Source organism: Aulonocara sp. 'chitande type north' Nkhata Bay, linkage group LG5, assembly GCF_057382095.1.
Source record: "Aulonocara sp. 'chitande type north' Nkhata Bay isolate Kocher_YH1m ecotype deep benthic linkage group LG5, A_spYH_male_GT1.1, whole genome shotgun sequence".
Lineage (NCBI taxonomy): Eukaryota > Metazoa > Chordata > Actinopteri > Cichliformes > Cichlidae > Aulonocara > Aulonocara sp. 'chitande type north' Nkhata Bay.
Window position 1 is genome coordinate 5,466,283 of NC_141348.1, and position 19,678 is coordinate 5,485,960.

General features: G+C 41.1%; 1 protein-coding gene across 2 annotated transcripts in view; it reads right to left on the reverse strand.

The window, feature by feature from the left end:
- Positions 1-216: 216 nt before the first annotated feature.
- Positions 217-19,678, reverse strand: part of fhit (fragile histidine triad diadenosine triphosphatase) — a 163,109-nt gene continuing 143,647 nt past the window's right edge. For both annotated transcript variants that reach the window (XM_086291101.1, XM_086291102.1), the window contains 4 exons: positions 17,531-17,676; positions 15,655-15,684; positions 5,914-5,982; positions 217-2,010 (listed from right to left, as the gene is read on the reverse strand). In XM_086291101.1, coding sequence (XP_086147227.1) covers positions 1,912-2,010; positions 5,914-5,982; positions 15,655-15,684; positions 17,531-17,676 — 344 coding nt within the window. In that variant the 3' untranslated portion in view covers positions 217-1,911. The remainder of the gene's footprint in view (positions 2,011-5,913; positions 5,983-15,654; positions 15,685-17,530; positions 17,677-19,678) is intronic.

Here is a 19,678-nt window from a genome sequence, read left to right on the forward strand (position 1 = left end):
TTTTTACTTTATATAAATGATATTTGTACAGCCAGTGATACTTTAAAATATGTGATGTTTGCTGATGATACAAACTTAGTTTGCTCAGGAAAAGACATAAAGAAATTACTGAAAACAGTGGAAACAGAACTCATGAAGTTAAATAGATGGTTTGTGTCACGGTTTGCCAGGGGCAAGCCGTGTGGAGTTGTAGAAAAGGACCCAAAAGGCGGCAGCTCTGGTGCATGTGAATATTTATTTACCACGGTGGGTACAAAACAGCACTGGTGGAAAAACAAGAAACCGGAAACCTAAACTGGGTAAGCTAATAACACAAACCAGAAACGAGGATGCAGGGAGGTCCGGGGAAATACATACGGAGAGACGCAGGGAGACCGAGGGGAAACAACACAGACGAACCAGCAATTACTATGACAGAAGACACAACTTAAATACACTCAGAGAACACAGGGAGATTACATACAGGTGGGAACACAGCTGGGAGTGATTAACATGACGAGACTAGGGAGGCAACTGAAAACACTCACATAAGACACAGACCTTCACAATAAAACAGGAACTTACACAAGAAAAGACACAAACTAAGAAACGCGGACTAGATACAGGAACACACGGGCAGAACAGAGTAAACACTAACCAGAGAAAGAACAGAACCACAATCACGAAGAGAAAACACAAAACGCTGGGTCAAAAGGACCCAGGATCATGACAGTTTGTATTTAATAAACTATCATTGAATGAAAGTAAAACAAAATTTATGTTATTTGGAGGTAGTAAAAGTAATATTAAAGTAAAATTGAATTTAAATAATGTTGAAATTGAAAGAGTATATGAGACAAAATTTTTAGGAGTAATTATTGATGATAAACTTTGTTGGAAGCCCCACATAGAACATGTGAAACGGAAATTATCCAAGTCGATTTCTATTCTTTATAAAACAAGAGATTTTTTGAATAAGAACTGCCTTTATTTATTGTATACTTCCCTTTGTTTACCTTATATGACCTACTGTGCAGAAATTTGGGGGAACACATACAAAACATATTTGGATTCAATATTTAAATTGCAAAAAAGAGCTATTAGAATAATAAATAAAGTTGGATATGGGGAGTCCACCAACCAGTTTTTTGTAGGATCGTCTATGTTAAAATGGACATTATATATTCTAAAACTTTAGAAATGATATATCGAGTGATGAAAAAGAATGTTCCAATTTGTATTTTAAGGATGTTTCAACTAAGAGATGGAAAATATGATTTGAGGGGGTCTTATAAGTTTGAAATGCCTAAAGTGAGAACCAATGTTAAGTATAGATGTGTGTCAGTTTTGGGAGTGAAATTATGGAATGGACTTAATGATGAACTGAAGATGTGTTTTTCTTTGTCATTCTTCAAGAAGATTTTAAAAATTAGTATTATACAAGGTTATAGAAATTTGGTTTGTTAAAAATTTTTTGTGTTGATTTAATTTCTTGATTTATCATTGATTTCTTTTCAAACTGTTATACAACTTATTTATCAATGCTATTTATTTTCTTAAGGATTTGATTATTTCTATGGGGGTAAGGGATAGGATAAGTATAAGCCATAAGGCTTCAGCCTATTCCTTTTTCGGTTACTGTTTGAGTACTTTTATGTAAAATTATAATCTGTTGTTGTTGTTGACTGAAATAAAAATTTCAATTCAATTAAAAAAAAATTCAAAAGTTAGATTTCTTTTGGTTGACTTGGTTGGTTGATATACAGCATAATTCAGCAAAGATTTTGAGGATTTAATATACATATAATCAAATTAAGTCAAATAAAACAATAATATTTTTTATTATAGTTCACATTGCAGATGTTTATGTTGAACTTTATGTTCATGGCGGTGCTGCCTTTATTGAATTACTGACATCATTGGTTCAGGTTTCTAGAGCTGCTTCCTCAGATCTGAAGCTTCTGCTGCCATTTCTTCCTCTGATCTCCACTTGGATGGTATGCCCTTATCCTCTTGATCGTGGTTTTGTAACTACAAAGACAATGAAGATGTGATATGTAATAATATATTGCCAGAACAAATTTGGATTGTTTTCTGTATTAACTAGTCCATGAAAATGCATTGAGATATCAGCTGTTATTGGGTTTAAAAAATGTTTACAGAGTGCAGATTTTCTTCTTCAAAACTGTACATGAGACCACTCTTTAAGTTCAGTATGGAGACCCAGTGATCAGCTTTTGCTTGCACACACTCATCATAATGAATTTGTTCCTCGACTTGTTTGTACTTGTCACTGTATATTCTTTTATTGTTTATAGAAAAAAAGCGAGAGAATATGTAAGAAGATTCAAAATATCAATTAAATAGTTCCACTTAGCACATCAGGTCAACACAGTGATTTATACGTAAAACCTAAACAGCTGGTGGAGCTTGCACTTCATAACTTGCTTGTCTTGTGAATTGTGAACTGCAAAGTGGTCACTTCCTGTCTGAAAAATATGACATGGTTATTTAAAAGAATCTAGTTTTCTACTGTACTCATAGAGATAGGCTATTCACACTCATGTAATAATCTGTCTCCTGGTATCTCTACCACACTCTTGAGACTGCTTGGAGACACAGGCTACGCCCACATGTACACGAGAATTGGATTGGAGTTTTGGATCACTGAAAACTGAGAAATTCCTCCAAGAACATCAGCTCGGTTTAATGTTGACTTTGGTGAGTGCCCGGTGTTTGATAACTTGTGTAAAGCGATCACTCAGCAAACTAATGTTAAAAAACCTCAATGTGAGCCCAAAGTATCACTGACCCAGCTGGGTGAGGCAAGTTCCGCTGAAGGCTGGAAAATAGGGGGCAGCGCTTACTCAGAGCTAGGTGAGGCCCCAGAGGCTGTTAAAATCTGCTGCTATTATGGCTCAGGTGCAGCATTTTTGTGGGGTTCAAAGTCCTCTTTATATCTATACTTTGGCAAAACTTCCAATTTTTGCATCTGACTCAGCAAGAGCAGTCTGCATTGCATGCATTTCAGTTCTAGTGTCTATAGCAGCTTCTATTTGTTTGTCAAAGGAGCTTGCAAAGAAAAGCGTTTGGACTTCTTTAAGTTGCTTGAAGACGTTTCACCTCTCATCCGAGAAGCTTCTTCAGTTCTAAGGTCAAATGGTGGATAGTCCCAGATATAAACCTAGTGGGAGTTTCCCCCCACAGAGGGACAAAAGGACCCCCTGATGATCCTCTAATCGCCTGAGCCAAGGTGTGAAACTGGGTGTGGGTCCCAATCAGCCAGAGTTTCGGGTGTGTTCATTGTGAAACCTGGCCCCACCTTATCATGCGAATTCCTGAGGTCAGATGGCCCAGGATGTGAGTGGGCGTTAAGGCGTCTGGGAAGGATCTCAAAACTGGATTATAGATGGCAGAGAGTTGGTGTCGTAAACCCCCGCCTCTGTTCAAAGATGGTCACTCACAGTGGACGTAGATGCTTCTTTCACTCCTCTTTCAAACCATCTGTCCTCTCTGTCCAAAATGTGAACATTGGCATCCTCGAAAGAGTGTCCTTTATCCTTAAGATGCAGATGGACTGCTGAGTCTTGTCCTGTGGAGGTGGCTCTTCTGTGTTGTGCCATGCGCTTGTGAAGTGGCTGTTTGGTCTCTCCAATGTAGAGGTCTGGGCATTCCTCGCTGCACTGTACAGCATACACCACATTGTTAAGTCTGTGTTTTGGAGTTTTGTCTTTCGGGTGAACCAGTTTCTGTCTGAGCGTGTTGCTGGGTCTGAAATGCACCGGGATGTCATGCTTGGAGAAAACTCTCCTGAGTTTTTCTGATACACCGTCTACATAGGGGATGACAATGTTGTTGCGTCTGTCCTTCTTATCCTCCCTCGCTGGTGTCTGGTCTTCCTTTCTTTGCTGACTTTAAGAACGCCCATTTAGGATAGCCGCACGTTTTGAGTGCTTCCTTTACATGTGTGTGTTCCTTCTTTTTCCCTTCAGGCTTAGAGGGAAGATGTTCTGCCCGGTGGTGTAGGGTCCTAATTACTCCAGGTTTGTGTTCCAAAGGGTGATGGGAGTCAAACAGGAGGTACTGGTCCGTGTGTGTGGGCTTCCGGTAAACTTCAATGTTGAATTTGCCGTTCTCTTCAATGTGCACCGCGCAGTCCAGGAAAGGCAAACAGTTGTCCTTTGTGTCTTCCCTCGTGAACTTGATGTTTTTATCCACAGCGTTAATGTGCGCAGTGAAGGATTCCTTCCTTGAGATCCCTTCCCAGACGCCTTAACGCCCACTCACATCCTGGGCCATCTGACCTCAGGAATTCGCATGATAAGGTGGGGCCAGGTTTCACAATGAACTCACCCGAAACTCTGGCTGATTGGGACCCACGCCCAGTTTCACACCTTGGCTCAGGCGATTAGAGGATCATCAGGGGGTCCTTTTGTCCCTCTGTGGGGCGTCACTCCCACTAGGTTTATATCTGGGACTCTCCACCATTTGACCTTAGAACTGAAGAAGCTTCTCGGATGAGAGGTGAAACGTCTTCAAGCAACTTAAAGAAGTCCAGACGCTTTTCTTTGCAAGTTCCTTTGACCACGATGACCTGGATGACTGAGAACCTTCACAGACATGGCTCTATTTGTTTGTGTTCAACATCAGATTTCCTTTTAGCCTCCAAATTTGCCAACATTTTTAAGAATGAAGAGAGACAAAGAGGTCAAAAAAGGGGTTGGCTCCACACACATACGTGCATCTCCTGTCTTTTTTCCTTTTCTTTTTTTTTCTTGGTACATGTTCAAATTGCACCTTATAGAAATGCAATAATAAACACACACATGATAAAAAATAAATAACAACAATTACCTTACAAACACATAAATTAATTATACTAAATGAGCACCCCACCTTACAGTGCCAAAAAATATAAATCATTTGCATGTTACTATTAAATATTACTCAAACGAATGAGCCATGAAATCTGACCAATCTAACCAAGTATCAACCCATTACATTCATCATGCAAAATATTGGACATGAAATTAAGACAAATCTGTCTATGCATTTACGCTCCTACAAACATCTTCAGACTATGTCTCATTTGCTGGATGTGATATGGAAAATACAAATGGGACTGCTCTTACAATAAACCTTATGATCACATGCAAATTAAAAACAAACCTATTTCCATTTTGCTGCTGGGACTCCACTGTGGAGATGCACGTCTCATTTCTCCCCTTAGGCAGGAGCAGGAAGTATAGAGAGCTCTTTTTTATTAGACGTGGTTATTAGAATATTCATATCATAGTCCCCAGTTATTGATATTCATTTGCCACAGACTCTCTTGTTACAAATTCAAAATATCACAGTGAAATTTAAAATAGTCTGAAAGTCACGTTCATTATTTTCATAGTGAAGTGCTATAGTTCATTGGTTTGGGGATAGATAGCTCACTGATATTTGTTCAAACTCAGATGTTTAATTAACATTATTAGCAGCCACATGTGACTCAGTTCATTAGCAGTGAATTGTCCTTTCATACTGCTGTGGTGACACACTGAAGCATGAGCTTGGGAGAACAATGCCAGTTGTGCAGAACTAGAAGATAAGTCAGCAGCCACCATAGTGCTGTTTTCATTTAGTTATGTTCTTACTGGTCAGCAGGAGAGAATGGGGAAATAGGCTGTCTTGTGTCACAGACATCTCATCAGTGATCAAGTACCCAGATCATATTTTTTTACAAAAGCCATGCAAGTCCTGGTACCCTCAACTATTTCTTAACATTTTTCACATAGCTTACCAAAGTATAAGCCCACACTGACTCAGATGTTTTTGTGTCCTGTACACAGTGACTGACAGTGAAAAAAATCCTTTTTTTATTTAAAATGAAATCTAAAATAATTTTTAAATGGACTAATAGGGATGGCCCAAAGTTGTCTATCTTACCTCATCGTAGATGCTGTCATTGTGCTTGAAATCCCCAGCCTTCCTGGGCAGCACGTGGACGTGGACATGCTGTAAACATACAAACAAGGTTTAGATATTGTGGTTGATCTGGAGAAAATCTTACTTTTTCCTGGGAGCACTATGACAGAGTTTCACAGTATGCTGGAGAAGCCATCAGAATGTTACTGGCATGGCACAAATCACCGGAGGGAAGGGTGCATTTCACCAAGCAGGGATTTTTTATTTTTATGTTTTTAAGAATTGACCTGACTTTATTCTAGGACCCAGGAGCAACAGATAGCTAACAGTTTTTGCTAATATACAATTGTACTATATACCTATACTACTGAGTATATCACTTTACAGTAGGTAACTAGTAATTATGCATTTTATCTACAATTTACAAAGAAATAAAAAGACAAATTCAGACCACTCCAATATAAAACTATGTTTTAGCAGCAGTGTTCTGGGTCCTTTGAAATTCAGAACCATTGCTTTTACATATCTTTATTTCTTGGTTTTGAGTAATTTTGCCATATTAATCTACACTGATGTCATAATCTGTAGTAAATGTTTTTACTTCATTAATTAAACTATTATTTTGTTTGTTGGCTGTGTTTACTTTAGAAGTAGAATTTCCCCAATTACGGGATAAATACATTTGCCTTTAAAATACAGAAGGTGTGTGTCTCTGAAATCCAAACTAAAAGCTCGTTCCACAGGGTCTGAAAGCTGAAGGCTCTGCATCCTAGAAATGCTACCCCACAAATAAATCAAACAAAGCCTAAGAATAAAGTGATAAGGATAATGTGGTACTATGAGATCTTTAAGATAAGATTGGGCCTCATAATTCAAGACCTTGTGTAACCCAGTGTTAAAAACAGGATTAAAAGTATAAATATTCATACTCTCACAATGGGAATAAATATTGATAAAAACAAAGTTAATTATAATAAATACTGATAAAAAGCATGTAAATATAAGTTTAATATGTACATATGTATATGTAATGTATAAATGGTGTAGGGGCAGAACTTAGTCCTGTAGAGTGTGTTTGTCAGATCCACTGAGCGACCAATCATTGGCCGGTCTGACCCTCCCCCAGACTGTGCGCTGCTCAGACACCTGTGTGTGCCTTCGTGTGCCAGTCAGATACGCCAGAGACACAGACGGTGAAAGATCAGTTTACCCGTGTGGCGAAGAAGCTAGCTGGATAGAGAAAGTCCTTTTTTCGGCGAGAATAATAAGAGTGATACTGTATTCCAGAGGCCGTGAGCCAACGTGAGCACTGTGAAGCCCCGTGTAGCATTTGTTGCTTCGCATGGTAAGTCCCAGGCAGTACACGTGCGCTAGCATAGCATGCTACCTGCCGCTAGCTCTGATGCTAACTTCCGTTAGCCATTTTGCAATGAAAGTGCCTCTTCTGAGGCTAAAGCAATTAGCACTGAGTCTGCTGCACTTTATACGAGATGTTCTTTAAAGGTTTATGTCACATTACTGTGGTATTGATGTATAATGCATGGTTTTGTGCGATGTTGTTATGTTAGCACATGTTCCCTTTTCTCATGGTGCTAATTATAGTTCTGCACAATTAAGTATTAGCAATGTGAAATTAAGTGCCTTCACCTGCACTTTACTTAGCTGAAACTTGATAAGTCTCAAGCCAATGTGTATTTTTAATGCACTGCTGAGCTATTTTGTATTATTTTAAATGTGTGTTTCCTATGCACTTTTCCCTTTGAAATGAGAATAATTTGTTGTACAACATAGAATTTTTTGAAAGAAATTTAGAAGCACTACAAGCAACCAGTAGTAATAATAAGTTACAGGCATGATAGCTTAAATGTTGAACTACTGTGTTCTGGCCTGGTCCCCAGGTCAGGTTTTTTCCCTTTGCTTATTTGGATTGGATTGGTTTTGAGGACCTGAGAAGAATCGAGGATCCCTTTTCCAGTACTGGATGGCGAGCCCAGCCCAAAGAGCCGGATGAACTGGTAGATTGTAACCCGACTGGTTACACACACACTGAGTGACTATTGAACATTGAAAGACTGAAATTGACTTTAAAAAAGACACAAAGACAATCTATCCTTAGGTCGACCATTTGTGGGGTTTATTTTATTTTATTTTGTCTTCAAGAAGAGCGCTCTACTTTTGTTAAATGTGCACAACTTTAATAATTGCTAATAAATGCAATTGTGTTTTCTACACCTACTGTGTACAAGTCCTCTGTTGTCATACACCCTTGGCTCCTACGAATCTAGAACCTGTCTGATCTGGTCCATATTTCCCTTCTGTCCTCGTACTGTGGTTAAAGGTAACTATACTGCCGTACTACATACAAAGAAGGCAAGAAGTAGCACTAACAGGTCTAGTATTGCACCACCATTGTTACACTTGTGTGTCAGGTGAAGGATTTTAAAGTCAGTTCTGGATTTATCAGGGGGGCAATGAAGAGAAGCCAGTGTGGGAGAAATATGATTTTTCTTTCTTGTCCTCTTTCAAGTATACAAATGAATAAAATCCTTTTCCAGCATCACTCAGACAGGATATTTCTAATTTTAGAAATGCAGTGCAAATAGCAGAAAGCCTCCATATTTGTTTAATATGCACACAGAACATATTGTGGTTAACAATGAGTCCAACAGTGCACTTGAGGCCAAAGTAATATCATCTAGACTAAGATTTTACGTGCAGAGTACAAGAACCTTTTTGTCAATTAGGAGAAAGTAGTGGTACGTAATGATATGTCTCTAAGCTGGTTATGAATCATTTCTTCTATAATGATTAATATTGTATTTGTGAAGAAGGTCATTACTAGTTAAGGGTAACGGACGCTTGGCTCAAACAGAGCTCTTACTTTTTGTCAGCCTGGCCACAGTGCTGAAGAAAAACCTGGGGCTTTTCTCTGTCAGTGACGTTTCACAGAATAAAACAAGTAAAACTTTTTCCAAACCAAAGAAAGATCTTTTAAATAAATGCAAAGCTATTTTCTCTCAAGCTTAAGACTTTTCTGGTTCGTCATGACTTTATACCAGGGTATGCCGGGGCATAAACCTCCAAAATTTCCTGCTTCCTTCGCATGCAGTGAGCATGTAACACTATTAACGAGATAATCGACCTCTGTGGGAGTCGAGTCCAGGTATCTTCTCTGCACAAAGAAGAGAAGAGCTTCTTTCAGTTTTGTTCCAACACATTCAGAAAGATATTTAGTGTACTGAAATTGTTTTTTCGTTGTTTTCCTTTCCAGTGCTGTGCAATCCATTGTAAAACTAAATGCCATTAAGAAATGGTGAGAAAAAAGATCATTTAAAAGTTTTTCCTGACAATGTTCTCATGGTGGGTGTGTGGAGACTGGAAAGAGGACCCACATGCAGGACTTGCAGGCTGATTGAGGAAGTTTTATTATCGAGACTGGATGAACTGAACATGGATGATGAAATGAACTGAATGACTGATCTAGACTGAGAACACACAGGCGGAATTAATGATGCGCAGAGGGACTGACCTGAAAAATAGGATCATGGCCAAGCTAGAAAACTGGATCCCCCGTAGCCGGTTACCAAGATTACGTGAAGTACCCTCAGAAGGTCTGCTAGATGATGTTAATGCAGCACTACGGACGATACCTACAACCACGATTACCGACACTAACAAGCTGATCTACAATACGGCAGCAGTGATCAGTGAGATGCTTGGCTACAAGTTGAACATCCACAAGGGGCAGTACCCTCCATGGAGAAGGAGGCTAGAGAGCAAGATCAAAGTAGCACAGAGGGAGGTTAGCCAACTAACGGAGTTGCAGAAAGGTGCGGCAAAGAAGGTGCATAAGAAATACAGCAAACTATCTACACCTGAGGCCTTGGAAACTGCCAAGCAAAGACTCACAGCCTTGGCCAGCTGCTTGAGGAGGTACACCAGAGAGATAGAAGGCAGGAGAATAAACCAGCTGTTCTCCACAGAACCAGCAAAGGTGTACTCTCAGTGGCAAGGGAACAATAAGAGAACAGCACCACCAAGGCTGGAGACGGAGCAATACTGGAAGAGCATATGGGAGAAGGATGCAACCCATAACGGCAATGCTCAGTGGCTAGAGGATCTGAGGGCTGACCACAGCGACCTCCCTGAACAGGGTCCAGTAACCATCACAGTGGCAGATATCCAAGAAAGGGTCTCCAGTATGAAGAGTTGGACAGCACCAGGGCCCGACATGGTTCACGCCTACTGGCTGAAGAAGCTGACTGCACTCCACGAGCGTCTGGCAGCACAAATGAATCAGCTGCTAGTTGACCAGAGACACCCGGAATGGCTAACCGAAGGCCGGAGAGTCCTGATCATCAAGGACCCCCAGAAGGGACCGGTCCCATCCAACTACCGACTAATAACCTGCCTCAGTACTACATGGAAGCTCCTATCAGGCATCATATCGGCTAAGATGAACAGGCACATGGGTCAATACATGAGTGGGGCACAGAAAGGGATTGGCAAGAATACCAGAGGCGCAAAACACCAGCTACTGGTAGACAGAACAGTCAGCCGAGACTGAAAGACCAGACTGACCAATCTGTGCACTGCCTGGATTGATTACAAGAAGGCCTATGACTCAATGCCCCACAGCTGGATACTGGAATGCTTAGAATTGTACAAGATCAATGGGACCCTAAGAGCCTTCATCAGGAACTCAATGGGGATGTGGTGTACAACACTAGAGGCCAACTCCAAGCCCATAGCACAAGTCACCATCAAGTGCGGGATCTACCAAGGAGATGCTCTGTCCCCACTGCTGTTCTGCATAGGCCTGAACCCCCTCAGTGAGATAATTGACAAGACTGGCTATGGATACCGACTACGGAACGGAGCAGTTGTCAGCCACCTCCTGTACATGGATGGCATCAAGCTGTATGCCAAGAGTGAACGAGACATCGATTCACTGATCTACACTACCAGGCAATACAGCAATGACATTGGAATGTCGTTCGGACTGGAGAAGTGTAGTCAAATGGTAACAAAGAGAGGGAAGGTAGTCAGAACTGAGGGGATTGAACTACCAGAAGGCAACATTGCAGACATAGAGGACAGTTACAAGTACCTGGGGATCCCGCAGGCGAATGGGAACCATGAAGAGGCCGCTAGAAAAGCTGCAACCACCAAGTACCTGCAGAGGGTCAGGCAAGTCCCGAGGAGTCAGCTGAACGGTAAGAACAAGATCCGGGCTATCAACACCTACGCCCTGCCCGTGATCAGGTACCCTGCTGGGGTAATAGGCTGGCCAAAGGAGGAGATAGGAGCCACTGACATAAAGACAAGAAAGCTCCTTACCATGCATGGAGGGTTTCACCCCAAGTCCAGCACCCTGAGGCTGTACGCTGAGCGGAAGGAAGGGGGCCGGGGACTGGTGAGTGTCAGCACCACAGTCCAGGATGAGACAACGAACATCCAAGAATACATTGGGAAGATGGCCCCAACTGACCGAGTGCTCAGTGAATACCTCAGGCAGCAGAATCCCAAGAAAGTGGAGGAAGGCGAGGAACCATCATGGAAGGACAGGCCCCTGCACGGTATGTACCACTGGCAGATAGAGGAGGTGGCTAATATCCAGAAATCCTACCAATGGCTGGACAAAGCTGGACTGAAAGACAGCACAGAGGCACTAATCATGGCAGCACAAGAACAAGCTCTGAGTACAAGATCCATAGAGGCTGGGGCCTATCACATGAGGCAAGACCCCAGGTGCAGGCTGTGTAAAGATGCCCCAGAGACAATGCAGCACATAACAGCAGGGTGCAAGATGCTAGCAGGCAAGGCATACATGGAACGCCATAACCAAGTGGCTGGCATAGTGTACAGAAACATCTGTGCCGAGTATAACCTGGAAGTCCTGTGGTAAAAATGGGAGATGCCCCCAAGGGTGGTGGAGAATGACCGAGCTAAGATCCTGTGGGACTTCCAGATACAGACGGACAAAATGGTGGTGGCTAACCAACCGGACATAGAGGTGGTAGACAAACAGAAGAAGACGGCCGTAGTGATTGATGTAGCGGTTCCCAATGTCAGCAATATCAGGAAGAAGGAACACGAGAAGCTGGAAAAATACCAAGGGCTCAGAGAAGAGCTCGAGAGGATGTGGAGGGTGAAGGTAACAGTGGTCCCCGTGGTAATCGGAGCACTAGGTGCGGTGACTCCCAAGCTAGGCGAGTGGCTCCAGCAGATCCCGGGAACAACATTGGAGATCTCTGTCCAGAAGAGCGCAGTCCTGGGAACAGCTAAGATACTGCGCAGGACCCTCAAGCTCCCAGTTTACCCTACTACTCTCGATACCAATGCTGCCCCTTCAAAAGCGAGTGCCTTTACCGACATGACAAAAGTCGACACAGCGCGTCCTTTCTGCATTTTGGAGAAGATGACTTTGAGGATGAAGATGATGGAGTGGATCTAATTAGTTTATTCAAGGATTTAGTTTCTTGAAGGATAAACCGCCCGCAGGGGCGTGCCGGGTGCTTTTATATATATATATATATATATATATATATATATATATATATATATATATATATATATATATATATAAAACACCCAGCACGCCCCTGTGGGCGGTCAATCCTTCAAGCTCGGGTCCTCTACCAGAGGCCTGGGAGCTTGAGGGTCCTGCGCAGTATCTTAGCTGTTCCCAGGACTGTGCTCTTCTGGACAGAGATCTCCGATGTTTTTCCCGGGATCTACTGGAGCCACTCGCCTAGCTTGGGAGTCACCGCACCTAGTGCTCCGATTACCACGGGGACCACCGTCACCTTCACCCTCCACATCCTCTTGAGCTCTTCTCTGAGCCCTTGGTATTTCTCCAGCTACTCGTGTTCCTTCTTCCTGATGTTGCTGTCATTGGGAACCGCTACATCGATCACTACGGCCGTCTTCTTCTGTTTGTTTACCATCACTATGTCCGGTTGGTTAGCCACCACCATTTTGTCCGTTTGTATCTGGAAGTCCCACAGGATCTTAGCTCGGTCATTCTCAAGGGGGCGTATCACATTTTGACCACAGGACTTCCAAGCCATACATATCACAGATACTTCTGTAAACTATGCCAGGCACTTGGTTATGGTGTGCCATGTATGCCCTGCCTGCTGGTATCTCACATGCTGCCGTTATGTGCTAGACTGTCTGAGTCTGGCCTGTACCTGGGGTCTTACCTAGCATGCCAGACCCAAGCCTCTATCATACTTGCAACTTGTTCCTGTGATGTGTTTCTAGCTTGTTCCTCTGTGCTGTCTTCCAGTCCAGCTTGGTCAAGCCATTGGTAGTGTGATGGCCTAACCCATGGCCACACTCTAAAGTCAGTAACTCTTGTATTTTCATTTCTTCATTTGAACATAGTAATACACTTTAGTTTTCAATAACTTTATTGATTGGTTTGGATACATTTGTTCTATTGTTAAGCGCGCACATTTAGTTTACTTATGTGTTCATACCACTTCATTTTTTTCACTTTGATTTTTGACTAACCTTTGTCTTTTTATTTCTTACCTGCCGTCATCCATGGGAGTTGCTGGACAAAAGATGGTAGCCAAGGTTTGAAACCACTAAATGCAAAGAGGGATAATTGGACCACACCACCACTTCCTACTGAAGGGGAGAATGTTTTTAAATTAAAGAAAACACACAAAGTATTTCTATTTAATTAAATATTTGAGTTTAGGGTTTAGTGGTTTTGATTTTCTTCTTTAGTGTTTAGTTTATTAACAAACTAGATTGTACTGCATTGTGTTGTGATTTATGATTGTGTTTGTTTGTTGCCCCTCATGTGTCACAATGGTCTGATCAGCTATTATATATACCCCTGTGCGTCATGTTTAGGTCAATTATGTTTGTTTGGGCAGTCATTTGGTTTGTTAAGTTTGCAGTCTTTGCCTGAGTTCAGTTTTGTTTCTTTGACCTCTTTCATGAGCTCAACATTTATTACTTTTGTAAATCTAATTTTTGGGGGTTAAATAAATGAAAACCATATTTTTCTAATAATTCCTGGGACTCCTGTTTTTCAACTCAGTCCATCACAGGTAGGATTTTTCAATATCAGCCACTTTTTCTGTCTACTGGTGGTTCATGCCATGTAGGGGCCTGTTGTTCCATGATTGTTCCTCTTCTTGATCCCCTTGTTTCTTGGGTTTCTCGCTGCCTCACGTATTTACTGAGCAATTAAATTAAATTTTATTTATATATCACAAAGCAAGGTGTTTAAAGCACTCTTCTGGGAGATCTCAGATATCACTCCTGGGATCTGCAGGAGCCACCTGCCCAGTTTAGAGGTCACTGCCCAAAGTGCTAGCATCTTGCACCCTGCTGTTATGTGCTTGATTGTCTCAGGGCCATCTTTACACACTCTGCACCTGGGCTCTTGCCTGGTGTGGTAGACCCTAATGATTTGTGATACCACTGATTTCCTTTCCGATCCAATATTGAATTTTATTTCATAATGCAATATGTAATTGTAATATTATTATAATATAGCTTCATAATGATTACAGGACATCACACTACTTGTTCTTATTGCTTAAAAATGCAGAAAAATCATATAGAAATAAATAAAACCTGAAGTTGTGCTATTTGAACACGTTGCCTGCCTGCAGCACTAAAGGACTCCGTGAGAGACGTCTGTCTCGCCCTAGCAGCACCTGTCCCTCTCCTCCTCTTCAGTTCGGCTCAACATAAGCTCGTCATATTCTGTGATATGATTTACTCTGAGGTGTTTGACGAGGTTAGTGGTGTTGCTACAACACCTCACTTTCTTGCCACATGTATCGCAAACCGCGTCTTGGCTGTTTGTGGAAGTAAAATATGCCCACACATGACTCTGTTTACACTCAGCCATTGTGAGTGCGCACGCCAGGGGCTGCCACACATTTATACAGCCGTATTTCGCATATGACTATGAACGGCATAAGAGGAAGTGGTTCCTTCCAATTTAGACGATCCGAATGATATAGTTTCTTTCCACTGTGTTCCTGTTAATGAAAAACTACAAATTTACCCCAAAGTACTAAAATATTGATATTTTAATATGAGAAGCGAACATCATCCGGGAAAAGCAGAGATGAGATTCTGAGACCCACTAAGTGAATGCCTTCCGTCACTTGGCTACGCCTAGAAATTATGTCAATAAAAATTCTGAACAGAATCGGTGACAAATGGCAGCCCTGGCAGAGCCTATCACCCACTGGGAATGAGTCTTATTTATTACCGGCTATGCGACCCAACGGTTGTATAAAGATCAAATGTTTCCTTCTTGCCTCATACAGCATACAAGCACATCATCTAAACCTTTTACTCATTTGTTGCCAAAAACTTCTCCACTTATGATGTGCATTTCAAACTGTAATATGAGCAACACATATGCTGGATCTCATACACTGATATTTTATTTATTATTCATAAGGTTCAAATGCATCATACATTTTTTAATATAGTAAAAAATAGCACAACAGTACAGTGGATTATTTTACAAGAGGATGATTCTCTCCCCTCCTTTAACCTGTGAACTTTCCCAAAGGCTCCCAAGTAAGTGACATGAATTATTTCATGTAGCCTTCAACCAAACTAAAAATTACACCTTTTAGAAAAGATAACTGAATAATTCGCCATCTCCAGGAGTTTAGCTCTACAAGTTAATTATGATGATTATTTAATAGTGCATAACTATTGCAGAGGGTTCATGACATATTTCAAGGTCATAAATTATTAAGTTCTCACCTTCACAGTTTGTCCGGCTTCAGGGCCATCCTGGTGGGAAAAGAAAGGGGTAATTAGTCCAGAGATGAGAATTTAGATATACTTGCATTAATATTTTAAAGAAAGAATTTAATTTAAGATGAGGTAATAACATCTCACCTCCCCTAAAACAACCCCCTTGGTTTGTGTCAAAGCCGTCTTTATCCTGAGATATTTGTCTTCATAGGCAACTTTTTGGCTATATTTATTCAATGGGATTTAGTTTTTTAAATGTTCCATATTTAGACTAAAGTGCATACAACCAACGTTAATTGATGGGTTTTAACAAAGATATAGCAGTATCTGTTTAAGAATTACAGCCAACTCAAAATCTCCACTTCAAACCATTACTCAAAACCTTTTGGAACAGATGGATTTGCAGAACAGTCATTAACACTCGATCCAACAGCTATAATGTAAAAATACAGCAGGTAAATTCTCCATTTATCTTGTAGAGATTGTCAAATTATGTTAAATGTGATTTTTTATCTAATTGCATTTATGTATTTTGTATGTGATTTTTCCACTGAGCTTACCTGCAGTGGAAAAATTGCCCTGGCAATAGTCAGTTGGGTCACTCAGATTTCCCATGCTAGGAAATATTATTAAAACCTATTTTGTGGCTCTAGTCAGAATGTGAGTGTGGTTTGTTACAGATGCAGCAGTACAAGACACAGTATGTTTGTTGTCCCTTTACTGTCCGCTGCAGCATAATACTCGCTGGAGGTGAGTGACTATTTTTTGCGCCTCGATTCTCTTCCAAAATGAAGGAAAGTGAAATAAATACTGAGTTACCAGTTTATGGGCCCACGCATGAAAAGACCAATCCTCTCACATGTACTATTGCTAAATCGCCACCTTTTTTTCTTTACTTTTGGTCCCTTGCGCAAAAAGATCTAAGAAAAGACCTTTTTTCAGATTAACATTTGATATGTTTTCAAGGCTATATTGTGAACAAATATGGTTGATCTGATCATTGAATCTGACTTTTCGTTTTTACATGTTACACAACTTTTCAACTTTCTCAGATTTGGGTTTGTAGAAAAAAAGATACAGTCAGTATCTACACAATTATGTGACCACACTGATCATTATTTCCCATCACCTTACAGTAAAAAAATGAGCTACATAGTTTTTTCCCCCCTCTCTCTCTCCTAAATGTGCTTCAAGACCATCTCCATTGTGCCAGGGCCGAAACACTCACCACCAACATACCTGAACAACTGTCACCCTGTTGAATTCGTGCCCATAGTTATGAAATTTTTTGAGCAACTGCTCATGGCAAAGCTCAAGAGATGCTTGCTCCCCTCGGATCTTCAGCTCTCTTGGGTGCCGTGGACGGCTGGGGTCTCCTGGGTCTTACCCAGTCTACCTCTGGCTCTCGGGAGGGTGGCATTACTGCATTATTATCCTATTTTTTTTATCACCCTATTTTTATTATTACCCTACTTTTCAAGTACCGTCATGGTTCTGGGTCATATCACCCAGCATTTTGAGTTTATGATGTTTTCATGTCTGCGTCCTGTTATGATGCCTGTGGCATTCCTGTCCCCTGTGGAGTCCTTGTGATCATTCACCTCCTGTGTGTATTTAGTCTGTCAGTTTTCATTCATTTCTCATCTGTCCATCCTACTTTGTCATGCCATGATTCCAGGTCTATGAAATGATGCTTCTTCAAGTCTTCATGTTTCAGGTTTCCCATGTTAGGTTTCTATGTTCACGTCCAGCTCGCCCTTTGTTAAGATCAAGTTGGGTTTTTGCTTGTCTGCACCTGGGTCCACCAGGTCACTCCACAAAGTCAGTTTCTCCCCGACTGTGACAGTGACTGTTAAAAAATATTACCGAGTGTGTGGTTTACCTGAATGGCGATGGTGATTGAGGTGGCATTGAAGTGTTTCTCCACCAAGTTGGCGACTCTCTGAGCGGTGGAGAACAAATCTGCTAGCTCATCTGGCCGAAGATCCCGAAAACGCTCAACTGGTCTGAGTGGGCACACCAGCACATCTGAGCAGCTCTGTTAAGGAATTACTATGCTGCAGATATGGTTGGAAAGTCAGAAAGCACTGAGATAAGAAAGTCGGTTAGCTCTGCAATATTATGACAAAAGCTCGTGTTTTTCATTCAGCAAAGTAAATCTGAGAGCTTTTTGTTGAAGTAATATAAGCTTAAAAGATATAATCAGGCAATGCTTTTTAAAGTGAAAATTGTGAAAATGGCCTAGAAAAAATTGAGTGTACCCTTAACTAAATATTTTATTACAGCCTTATGAGACAAACTGCAATCCAGGGATTTCTGTAACTCCTGGTACAGTAAATAACCAAAACAAAAGGTTGCACTTCTGATTTGCAGCTCAAAACTAAGAATCATGTCAAAGATGACACCTAAATATTGGATTTGGAGGTATTCATTGCTAGTAAATATACATGTGCTGACAGCTTCTAGAACCAATAACTAAAACTTCTGATGAGCTGTAAAATTTTTCTCCCATCTACGTTTTTACTATAAAAAGATCTAACTTAAAAGAGTCTATTGGCCCAGGTTCAAAATGAGACACAGAGTATTTGGGGTGGCTGTCACCTTTGATTTTATTTTTATACTTAGGTATACTTATACTTTAGACTTAATACATATTTGCCTTAAACAAATATATATTAAATTTTTAACAATAATATTCTATGATAATTACAAAAGACCTCAGCAAATTTAAAATGCATATGCTGTTAATGAATTAACTTCTTTTGGATTACTTTCACTGGTTGAAACACTATACTTCATCACTGGCAGGAACTGATTGTAGCCAAGGATCTCGCAAAATCATGTCAGAGGCCAGCTGTCTGCTTCAAGTGGCTAAATCTTACTGCTCAAGAACCAGTGGGGAGCGAAAGTCATCAGAGATGCTTAGCATCCGATTTTAAACTCCTCCCCTCCACCTGGCAGGTACTAGAAAACCTCCCATACCACAACAACTAGAGACAGTTTGTTCCCCCACTGCCATCACACTCATAAATCATGACCAGTATCTGTGCTATATACCCATTCTAGGTTATTCTACAGGGTGGGCCATTTATATGAATACACCGTAATAAAATGGGAATGGTTGGTGATATTAAAGTCCTGTTTGTGGCACATTAGTATATGTGAGGGGGCAAACTCCTCAAAATGGGTGTTGACCATGGTGGCCATGTAGAAGTCGGCCATCTTGGATACAACTTTTGGTTTTTTCAATAGGAAGAGGGCCATGTGACACATCAAACTTATTGGTAATGTCACAAGAAAAACAATGGTGTGCTTGGTTTCAACGTAACTTTATTCTTTCATGAGTTATTTACAAGTTTCTGACCACTTATAAAATGTGTTCAATGTGCTGCCCATTGTGTTGGATTGTCAGTGCAACCCTCTTCTCCCACTCTTCACACACTGATAGCAACACCGCAGGAGAAATGGCAGCACAGGCATCCAGTATCTGTAGTTTCAGGTGCTGCACATCTCATATCTTCACACCATAGACAATTGCCTTCAGATGACCCCAAAGATAAAAGTCTAAGAGGGTCAGATCGGGAGACCTTGGGGGCCATTCAACTGGCCCACGACGACCAATCCACTTTCCAGGAAACTGTTCATCTAGGAATGCTCGGACCTGGCACCCATAATGTGGTGGTGCACCATCTTGCTGGAAAAACTCAGGGAACGTGCCAGCTTCAGTGCATAAAGAGAGAAACACATCATCATGTAGCAATTTCAAATATCCAGTGGCCTTGAGGTTTCCATTGATGAAGAATGGACCCACTATCGTTGTTCCCCATATACCACACCAAACCATCACTTTTGTTGTTCCAACAGTCTTGGAGGGATCCATCCAATGTGGGTTAGTGTCAGACCAATAGCGGTGGTTTTGTTTGTTAACTTCACCATTCACATAAAAGTTTGCCTCATCACTGAACAAAATCTTCTGCGTGAACTGAGGGTCCTGTTCCAGTTTTTGTTTTGCCCATTCTGCAAATTCTGT